The sequence below is a fragment of the Macroventuria anomochaeta genome, assembly GCF_010093625.1.
Source record: "Macroventuria anomochaeta strain CBS 525.71 unplaced genomic scaffold BU25scaffold_22, whole genome shotgun sequence".
Classification (NCBI taxonomy): domain Eukaryota; kingdom Fungi; phylum Ascomycota; class Dothideomycetes; order Pleosporales; family Didymellaceae; genus Macroventuria; species Macroventuria anomochaeta.
In genome coordinates, this window is record NW_022985383.1 from 73,753 (window position 1) to 84,517 (window position 10,765).

The following is a 10,765-nucleotide window of genomic DNA, read 5'->3' on the forward strand; positions in this document are numbered from 1 at the left end:
CTTGTGCATCTCGAGTTGGTGTTACAGGAAGAGGTAGAGATGGGAAACTGGGAAACCGGATGCTGGAGCTATGAACTAGCAAAGAATCTACTCTGACGGCATCGAGGTGCAGAAAAGCAGGTTCGAGACGCCATCCTAACACCGCCGACTTTATTGCTCCCTCGATACAGGTTCGAACACGACTGACAACTCGCCAATTGACGATTGCTTATACACGCCTGTTATCTCATGAACCTCGGTATGAAAGACAGTGCTCGCTGCGATCTGAAGCTCATCATAGAGACTTTGCCATGCATGAACTTCATTTATGCGGCGCTCACAAGGTGCAGCGTCGATTCTTTTTAAAGATATCAGATCCACGGTGTCTGATATTTGACCGACCACACCTGCGTGCACTGCCTGAGTCGATCAACAGTTCGAAGCATCTGATTTCGTTCGTGGCTGGTAATTGATTAAGAAACAGAATCTCAGCAGCGAATCCTTCGGGCTTTGTACTCAGTACATGCTCAGTAAGACAGGTGTCTCTTTCTCGAAGATCACGTAGGCTGGCCCAGGCTATTGAGATATGTTGAGCTGTGGCTCAGATAAGGAGTCCGGTGAACGGCATGATCGGTGCGTCAGTATCGGTGTAGATGTTCCAAACACCATCTCGTCGAAGTTGCTCGATTGCTTCATTGAGGAAGGCCTTACAAGTAAGAAGCCAGAAGGGGAGATCGTAGGCTCTGAGGGATTGTCTCACACGGTATGCTCTTGCGCGGTATGCTCTTCGCCAAGTGACCATCGAGTGCATGGAATCAGTGTGTGATCCCCGGGATCAGGCCATTTGAATCCATAGGTTGTCATATACCAATGTTGCGTAGCTCGTCAGGCAGCGTGAAGAACAACGATGTGGCCTGAGAGTAATGTTGAGTAAGATCCGGCATGTTCAAAGAGTAGGATATTGTGTGATGGAGCTGGCACGAAGGCCTTGAACTCAATGAAAATCCACCTCTCTATAAGTGTGTTCTGGGACTACAGTTGTGCAGACAAACGTTTGCGTTCGATCGTGCTTTCGACATCGTCTTACTTGAACACTCTCACCTTGTTGACCGACATGATTGCTATGTGGTAATTGTGGTAGGGTTGTTGTATTTGTGGGGGTCAAGAAGATGCTGTTGCTTTCCAGATGCTGATGGCTGTCAAAGCGCACTTGCCAGTCATGGACGCGTGATGTCATAGTGGCTGCGCGCCACTTTCAACTCAACGAACGGGCTTTTTCTGTAGACGATCGCATCACGCACTACAATATACTGGCCAACTTTCGCTTTCTCTTCGTACTAGTCACGACCTTTGTCTTTGCATATCTATTCACACCGAGTCGTTTGCACCTGCCAGATCTCGACATGCCCCACCGCAGCGGTACTTCCACGCGGTCCGACAATACAGCGACCACTACGACACTGCCAGAGAAGGTACAGTGGCCATCGACATTCACAGATGGGCTACCCCTGCCGAAGATTGTCGTGTTTGATCTCGATTACACATTATGGCCATTTTGGGTGGACACGCATGTCACGGGACCTATCAAGGCGATAGAGGGCGGACTGAAGGTCAAGGACCGCTACGGAGAGGCATATGGCTTCTACAATGATGTTGGAGGCGTATTGGTAGCTGTGAGTGCATATGCAACCCTTCTAGTATCGATCACAGAATGCTGATAACCTCCAGCTCAAAGCCAAGAACATCCTTATCGGCGCCGCCTCACGCACACATGCCCCCGACCTTGGCCGCGAGATGCTCAAGCTCCTCAAGATCCCCAATTCGTCCGGCTCTTCGACCCGTGCGATCGACTACTTCGACCACCTGCAAATTTACCCTGGCAGTAAGACGACACATTTCGAGCGCATACACAGGGATAGTGGGATAGAGTACGAGGAGATGCTATTTTTCGATGATGAGAACAGGAACAAGAACGTCGAAGTGCTAGGTGTGACGATGAAACTGGTACCACGAGGTGTAACGAGGGATGTAATTGACGAGGGAGTCAGAGGGTGGAGGAAGAGGCACGGGCGGGAACATGTTTAGACGAGCACGAGAGAATGCCTGAAGATGCGAGAAGAATTCACCAAGAACGGAAGATTAAAGTTCATACATGGATCACGACTACAATAGACGAACGACATGAAACGCTTCGATACCAGTACAACCGCTCACATGCACCCTCGCCTTGCGCCGGACGGATCCCGGTACCTTTGCCGCCTTGTGTAAGCACCGCGGTCGTTCCAAACTCCTCGATTCTGGAAGTTGTCAAATTTTACGAGCCGAATGAAGTTTGCGGTTCATGCTGCGCGAACCCAAGACTGCACCTGAGACGCGCCGTTGCCTAAAACGGACGACCAGCCCTGTTAATTCTGTCACGACTACCATTGTGACACAGGAACTACCTCGAAAGATGCCTGATCTACAACCTCACACGGCGCGGCGCCTGAATGCAAGTCCTGAGGATGGTTGTCACGATGCTAAGGCAACTACAAAACGACCGCGAATCACCGAGGAACGCCCATCATCAGCCACACATTTGTCCTTCCATCGCTTCGTCTATCGTTTTCACATCCGCAACCTCTGGCAGGCCTTCAATTCCTATACAAAATCGATCATAATACCTGTTTGATACCCTAAGCCGCAATGCATACCCTCACAACATCAGTGCTCACCATCCTGAGCATCCTGTCAACATCCACAGCCCTACCCACCGTTGATCTCACAACTCGACAAGCCAACGCCTGCTTCCTAATAGGCGACACAGCTCTTCCTGCCGAAGTCGCCGACACCGTGACCGCAATTCAAAGCGCCGTTACTTGCGACAACTCAGCAACAACCATCTCCAACGTGCCCGACGTCTCGTCCGGCAGCGCAACCTTCTCCGCCATCGACTTCTCGAAATCATCTCAAACACCCCTCGAATTCGCACTGCAGCAATTTGCAACCGCCAATCCTCTCGCAGATACTGATCTGCAGGCCTTCCAAGACAACTTGAACGTGTATCTCGCGACCGAAGCAGGAATCAGGAGTGTAGGAGGCAATCTGGCGATCAAGGTCCCGAAATTCTTCCTGCAGATGCAGGTCTCCAGGATCCAGACAGCCCAAGGCAACCCACCGGCTGTGGCAGGGCAGCAGGTTGATCATTTGAGGGATAAGGTTACGAAGAATGCGGCGGGAGAGGACAAGGCGTTGCTTGATCAGGTCGTGGCGCTTGCTGCGCAATTGCAGTGAGATGAAAAAGCTTGCTGGTTAGACGGGTGATGGTGCTGACCGTCATACGATTTGCGGTATGGTCTATGCAGAGACGGGATTTTGTGTGTGCGAGGAGAGGTTGAGTGATCAGGGACGTTATGGCAGAGGCAGCGCGCACAGCGGAAGCTTGTAGCATGAAATATTAATTCGATTCTCTCAAAGCACCACCCTGTTTGATACCCCTGTGCCTGAGCACCAATGATCGTATAACATTAAATCCCCATACTCCAAATTCTTTGACTAGTACACGATTTGTGCGTTCAAAGGTTCGACCGAAGGATCTTTAGCCCACAGGTTACCACTGACCCTCCTCTTAACAAGCTCCTCCCTCCACTTCCGCTCGCCAGCACTCTCATCCTCCTCAATCTTCCACTCGAACTTCTCGGGCTTCTTCCAGCACCCGAACATCTCGTCTTTCCCCACGCCAAGCGTCCACTTCTCAGGCTGAGGACGCTTGTCCTTCCACGCCTTATCGTTGCCAAACTCTTCGTCCAACGCACGGAAGAGCTCCTCGTACTGCTGAACGCCCTTGTCAAACTTGCCGTGGCGCTTGAAAGCGAACTTCAGGAGCTCCGTGTGCTTGTTTGCAACGTCGACAGCATTGAGACCGGGTGCCGTCTGGCCTTCGCCGAGACGGCAGATGATGTCCTCGTGCAGCTCGAATGCATCGCGGTAACGCTTCTGTGTTGTGTAGAGCTCGGACAGGAGCACCGTGAACTCAAGAGTGGATCTGTCCAGGGCACCGCGGATGAACTCAAGGTTATATCTGATGTGGTAGCCTAAGATTGTCAGCGACACTCTATAGTATAGGAAGGGCTTGAACTTACAAAGATGGATCGCATCGGAGTATCTGCCGAGAGCGGCCAGCGTCTGCACGAGGCTTCGGCCGATGTGAAGTACCAACGGGCTAGAAGAGAGGTTGTTGCGGATGGTTTTGGTCTTCCACAGAAGCTGGAGGATGCGCTCAAGATCTTGGTACCTCTTCTGCTGGCTCAATGTAGAGATAAGGTCAGTCAGCAGGTGCTGCAGCTCGTGAAGCTCAATCTCAACGTCATCCAGGCTGGCTAGAGCCTCTTGCAAGATAGTGCGGGAAAGCTCAACCATAGAGGCATACAGCTTCTCGTCGCCGCATTTGTTGGTGCCGATACCGACGAGGTATCTCGAGACATTGAATCCAGTGCAGATGTAGAACTCTGACTTGAAGCCACCGTTGATATGGATGAATCGGTCGATGAGCAAGACAAGATCGTACGCCTCCGTGAACTTGGCGGTCTTGGTGAACTTAAGTACAGTCTCGGTCGCTTGGCGAACGACCTCATGCTCGTAGTGAGTTTTGCTGACCTGCTTGAGGTAGAGCTGGAAGAAGTAGTGCATTGTAGTATCTTGGACGTTACGAGAGAGGTTGAGATATTTGCGGAAGTACTCTGTGAGCTCCTTCTCGATCTTGACAAACTCGGCGTTGCGGGTTGTCTTCCTCTCCAGTAGGTGGAAGTACAAACTGCATCCCGACTTGATAATCGAGCGGTAGTTGGTCTGCTTCTTAGTGGACTGGAAGTACGATGTGTACATGAGCACCTCTGACCGCAGCTCGGACATCACCGAGGTGAAGGATGAAGATTCCGAGATCGACTCTTGGAAGGTCGCCAAGAAGACATAGGCATTCGACTTGACAGTGGTCGATGATGTGACAGAAGATCTAATCGCTTCAACAACCTTGCTGCGCATCTCGGTTATGAGAGATTCAGCATGCTCTGAGAACTTGCACTCCTTGTAAATCGAGGCAATGCTACGTGCGGACTCGATCAGCTTTTCAGAGCGGCTCTCGTGTTGGAAGATCTCCATAGAGCTGCTCTTGAGAGTACTTGTGGCAGCAGATATAGACTCCTTTGTCTCCTGCTTCTTGTAGGTGATGACCAGGCTGTGGAGGGCCGTCAAGGTCTCCTTCGAAGTTCGCTCGGTCTTGCTGTAGCTCTCATACTGCTCCTTGTAGATGCTCACTGCTTTAGTGATGTGCTTGGTCTCCGAAGCGTACATCTTGGCGATCCTGGTGTTACAGGTGTGGAGAGTCTTCTTACTGAACTCAGTATGAGCCTCCTTGCAGTACTTAATGACCTGCTCATACAAAGAGATGGAGGTCTCTCGGTGTTCTTCTCTAGTCTCGCAGACGTGCGCGTAATGTAAGGTAGCCTTGATGGTGATCTCGTGGTGATGACCATAAAAGGCAACGCACTTCTCATGGTACTCCCGAGCAATCTGGAGGTACACAGAATACTCGACGTGATGATGGTGCTCGAGGATGAAAACGTAACGGGTGAAGATCTTCTGGATGATCTTGACATCAAGTGAGTACTCAGCACCAAAACGAACGAATGTGCGCCACAAGTAGCCGTAGACTTCGTAAGCAAGCTCCCACTTGCACTGGATCTCGTAGATCTGGCAGAGCAGAAAGGCAGCCTCGAATCCATCAAAATGGAGGCAGCCGTGGGCGATGTGAAAGCAAGAATACACGTAGAAGCAAGCAGTGGCAGCCTCTTCGTACAGCGACATCCTGAAGCAGATCCTGGCGAACTCGATCAACACCAGGATAGTCTCCCTGTGCGTCTTGCCCCATGCGATGGGCATATAGACAAACAGCTCACGGTAGATCTCGATGACACGCTCGTACTTGTACGTGACCTTGAAGAATTCCAGAACCAGCTTGATCTTGGCAAGCAGGAAGTGCTTGTTCTCGATGTGTCGGATGCAGATCAGAGCGCGGAAGAGATTTAAGTAGATTGTCTCCGCAACGTCGATTCGCAGCATCTTGAAGTGACAGTGCGCCAAACTGAAAGCCAGCTCGAAGACCTCCTCGCTGAGATATTCGACGAATTCCGTAACATCGACAGACACTGAAGTCTCCAGGCTTGCCCAGACCTTGCAGATGACTCTGCTGTAAATCTCACATGCTTTCTCATAGCGCTCTTCGTACATGTAGCTTGTGCAGAGAGCCTGGCAAATGGAAATGGTAGTCGATGTGATCTCGGTGGACTCCATACAACTCTCAAAGATCTCGGTCAGGGTCTTCTCTTCGCTCGAAACGATCGTAGTGCTAGTCGTAGTGGTGCTTGTCTCGGACTTGCTGACAGTCTTCGAGTACGATATCGACTTGGTGATTGTTTCGGCAAGAGAACGCACGATTGTGATGCATTCGGTCGAAGTGCGCTGCTCGTGGCTCTCGTAGTGTTCGTACAGAGACTGATAGATCGAGCGGGACATGCTGAAGACCTCAAGGCGAGAGAAGTACTTCGCAATCTTTTGTACCTTCTTGATCATCGTTGATTCGAAGCGGGACTCATAGCTGTAAGACTGAATCTCGGTCCAGACACCGCGCAGAATGACCTCTGACTCTTCCTTGCGTGAGTGACGAAACAAGAATTTGGAGTACTTGAGGGCGAAGTCGACCTTGAGTTCGGTGGTGCGGGTGGTGGACCTGGAAACGGAGACGCTCTTCCAGAAGCGTACGAGGACCTGCTCCGCCTTGAAGATTTCCTTGCGTTCCTCGTAGCTCGCAATCAGAGCAAGCGTGGAGCTAATACGGCGCTCGTCTGTGATTAGCAGTGTCTCCACATGTGTGTGGTATTCGAGGTAGACTTCAAGGACTTCATCGTGAAGGGAGAGCTGCTTCAAGTACGAAATCAGAAGTTGGAACAAGGTGTGCGTATGCTTGTGAAGGTGTCCGCAGGTCTGGAGTCGCAGACGGTAGAGCTGGCGGTAGACGACCACGGCCTTCTGGATGTGTCCAAACTCAACGTGAAGCTCGGCCAAAATCGTCAAGTATTCGATGTACTTCAACTCGACATGGCTGTGCTTGTACACTTCAACCGAATACTCGAGAACTTCAACTTTGTGAGCGCACAGATGCGAGTGCTCAGAAACGGTCAAGGTCTGTGAGTATCTGATGAAAGACTCAGCCAGGCTCTGAATCGTGACCGCAGAGCAGATCTGTCGGCTCAGCTTCCAAGCTTCGAAGGAGTACTCGCATAGAGTGGTAGTGCTCTTGAACTTTCGTCCGATGTAGAGCTCCAGAATCAAGCTCTGCAAGACAGCGGCGGAGTGCTCGCCCAGAAGAGTCTTGCGGACGTTGTATGCGAGATGTTGCAACTTCCCCGCATCACAGGCAATGTGCTGTCGAGCGAGGCACGAGCCTTCGAAGAGCGCCAGACGTGTCGTACTGGAGAAGGCGATCTTGAACAGAGCTGATGGGTTAATCTTGCCAGTCGACTTATCGTACATGGAAGAGGATTGGAAGTGAGACACCCAGTAACGAGCTGCGTACTCGAAGAGGTCGTGTTGCAGAAAGCTAGTTCGAACATCTGTAATGTCGCAGAGGGTAGATGAAGGATTGATATCCTGTTGCCGAATATGGATCTTGATATAAGCCATAGTACGGATGGCAAGTTCTCGATGAGCGTCCTTGAGGTCGATAGCGAATTTCGACGCCTTGTGTGAAAGTAGACGCTCGCGGACGCTGGAGTGGCGAATGGAGACGAGACCGTCGCTGATGGTCACGAGTGGGGTGCAGAGTTGACGAACGGTCTTCTCAACATCTCCAGAGAAGGGACGGTAAGCACAGCCGTCGAGATCGACTTCGAGCAAGGCCTTGATCTCCTTCAAGGATAGAGGGCGTTCAGCAGCTACAAGCCAGGTCAGGATGTGCTTTGTCTCAGGGCGCTTCGAGTCGAGGCGTCCAATTTGGCGGTCAAGGAGCTCTTCAGCAGTCTTGGAGGGCTTCAGAGCTTTCAAGATATCCGCCGCGGATTCTTCGGTATTGATCTGGCGGAGGAGCAACTCGGCGATAACATACGAGTTGTGGGCAGCCTCGGCGTACTTCTCGACAATTTCGTTTCTCTCAGCTTCCTTCAGGTGTCGCAACTCAGCATGGTGGTAGATGAAATCTTGTACGAAGTGCTTGATGTCTGGCGAGCCGTCACTGTGGGCTTTCTCCAGCGAGATGTGTTCCTGGCAGTGCTTCAACGCAGCATCGCTTACTGGTCGGCTGATTACGACAGCCTTGACATTCTTCTTGGACTTTGTGATGCGATCGAGGATCTCAAGTACTGGCGGGTTTCCGATGCGGGGACTGCTGAGCTGATCCAATCCATCAATAAGGATCAGTAGCTTGCGGTCGTCCAGCGCATGCTCAAGACCCTTCCAGAGGGTAGCCTCGATCTCACTGGCTGGGCAACCTGATTGCGCGTGCTCGATAGCTTCGTTAATGTGGGACAGCAAGTGCTCACGGCCAATCCTGCGGTCTAGCAGCTGCAAGAGCAAGCTCTTGATAAGGTTCAGTGAGCTTGTAGTGTACCTGACGTTGGTGTCTACTGGCAATTAGCGCAAGTCCTATCGCTTTGGGATGTAGGGCTTACCGATGGTGTAGCTAAGGACATCGAATGGATAGTCATCGATCGACTCCTGGAGCTTCTCGTAGATCCAGCGAGCAAGTACAGACTTGCCGGTAGATGCAGCTCCAGTGACAAGGAGAACCTTCTTGCCGTTCTTTGTAAACTTTCTGAGGGGTGCTGCGAACCACTCGCATGTGTACTCCGCGCGGCGTGCTTCCGAGTACAGTTGGTTGGACAAAATTGTCTTCACAACGCTGTCCTGAGGTGTTAAGAAATCTCGGATTGCGCGCACATTGAATTGTGAGCAATGCTTGTAAGAGGACCACATCGAGATCGAGACTCCTTCAAGATGGCGGTAGAAAGATGCTGAGCCGTGCACCATGAATGCGCCCAACTCAGCATGGTCGACTGGCAGCACACCTCTGCACCGAGCCACACAGTAGATGTGAACATCGCGTGTCAAGTGTGAAAACTCCTGGAACGCATGTGCCAGCTCGAGGCGAACCTCAGGATTCGACTTGATGAGCTGGTTTTGACGCAGGAAAACAGAAAGAGCCAGAGCGATCTTGTGGAATTGACTGAAGACTTTCAGCAAGGTTTTGATGTGTGCTGATCCAAGCTGTGCTCATTAGCGCTGGTGTCCGGCGTATCGAACCCAATCTTTTGCACTTACCTGGATCAAAGATATGCAATTATCGCAGATGAGGTGTGTTGCTTCCTCGCTGTTTAGCATGAACTCGCTCAGGACACCAACACTGAGCAGAACAACACCGCCAATGTTATCGGCCCACTTCAGGATCTTGTCCCAGCTAGAGCCATCGTGAGGCATGTGTCGGAAGCGCTCATTCTTCAGGAAGCGAAGAAAGTCATGTACTGTTCCTTTGCCCTTGAAAGCAACGCTTACAGAGCGGCCGAAGCGTGGCCAAGGTGTCACAGTCAGATCAGACTTTTCGTGAATAGTGCTGAGTTTGGGTACTGTAAGGCTCTCCAATGCCTCGAGGCGAGGCGACATAGGGCCAAGCTCCGCGACAGAGACTTCTGGGTCCTTCGAGATGCCGGTAGGCACAGCGGCAAAGTCAAATGAAATAGGTGCCATAGTGAGCTGCTTACCACCTAAGGGTGGACGAGGAAAGAGACGAGGTTGGGTATATCGAGAAGGCAAGCAGCAGCAAAGAGATTGAAGGAACGAAGACTGGAGGAGAGCACCTAAGCTCATGAACCACACATGGCACGAGGCAGCTTAAGTATGCGAATGCCGCGCAGCTTCAGTCCACTTTGAGATGCCTGAGCGGATGTGTGAGCCTGGAGTATGTAGGTGTCTCCGATTCGCTCTGGACCCCCATCTGATAGCTTTCATAGGGTCTGGCTGGTTGTAGAAGCGGTTCGAGGCTGAGGTGTGTGTGATAGACTGAACCATGGTGCGAAATTGACATGCAGGAGACGAGCTTCAGTATGCGACTTTGGCATCGTTCAGCTTTCATCAAGCCATGGCGAAGCAGCCACAAGCGAAAGCGCCACGTGAAGAAGATTGACAGGGTCGCGGAGATGGCTCATGGGCTCCTGGATCATAACCGAACCTGTAGGCGAGAGGGGATCGTACAGCTCGTTCTCGAACGTATCCAATCCGGTATCATCCATCTCAATGCCAAACATGAGGTCCGTGAATTGGGTTAGTGGCCTTTGCGGAGATCCCGTAGATCCATGCTGGTGTCAGCCGCATCCAGGATACGCTAATGCGGCTCGCATGGTAGACTTGTGGTCAAGGTGGTGGTAGAATGCTCCATGATACGCAATTGGGTGTACAGACCGAGAATGACGGCGGTTATGAGTGTCTAGCAGATGCAGTTCTCTTAGCCAGGGCTGAAGAAGTTGTGGACAGTAATGCGTGCACCGGCTCTTTCCTGCAGTCGAACAGACGAAGCGTTCCAACCCATCATGGTCGGCGAAAGCGACGCACAGCATTCATCGGTGTTCGCAGCAAGTGAGATAGCCTCGGCGACGCGTCAACACCTATCGCCGCAATCTTCAGGGGTCGCATTGCTTCTTCTCATTCGAAGATTTGCTTCCGCAGCAGCAGGGTGTAGGAAGTCTTCGCCAGGCCATGTCGCTCA

General features: G+C 51.6%; 3 protein-coding genes across 3 annotated transcripts; 2 read left to right on the plus strand and 1 right to left on the minus strand.

Annotated features, from left to right (window-relative positions):
- Positions 1 to 1,382: 1,382 nt before the first annotated feature.
- BU25DRAFT_344252 (magnesium-dependent phosphatase-1) lies at positions 1,383 to 2,064 on the plus strand (the record flags this gene model as incomplete). Its single annotated transcript, XM_033702994.1, has 2 exons — positions 1,383 to 1,652; positions 1,708 to 2,064. 2 exons carry the CDS (start codon positions 1,383 to 1,385, stop codon positions 2,062 to 2,064), a joined length of 627 nt encoding a protein of 208 aa, XP_033560287.1.
- Positions 2,065 to 2,364: 300 nt separating this feature from the next.
- Positions 2,365 to 3,383, plus strand: BU25DRAFT_101140 (uncharacterized protein). Its single transcript, XM_033700249.1, has one exon. The coding sequence runs from the start codon at positions 2,665 to 2,667 to the stop codon at positions 3,250 to 3,252; it is 588 nt and encodes a 195-aa protein (XP_033560288.1). The 5' UTR covers positions 2,365 to 2,664; the 3' UTR covers positions 3,253 to 3,383.
- A 130-nt stretch (positions 3,384 to 3,513) lies between these two features.
- Positions 3,514 to 9,750, minus strand: BU25DRAFT_492251 (uncharacterized protein; the record flags this gene model as incomplete). The annotated part of the gene is made up of 4 exons (XM_033711623.1): positions 3,514 to 4,052; positions 4,101 to 8,630; positions 8,679 to 9,273; positions 9,328 to 9,750. The coding sequence occupies 4 exons, from the start codon at positions 9,748 to 9,750 to the stop codon at positions 3,514 to 3,516; spliced, it is 6,087 nt and encodes a 2,028-aa protein (XP_033560289.1).
- Between the last annotated feature and the right edge of the window lie 1,015 nt (positions 9,751 to 10,765).

Excerpts from the sequence above, each read along its gene's own strand:
- BU25DRAFT_101140 (XM_033700249.1), top strand. The coding sequence starts at position 2,665 with ATGCATACCCTCACAACATCAGTGCTCACCATCCTGAGCATCCTGTCA.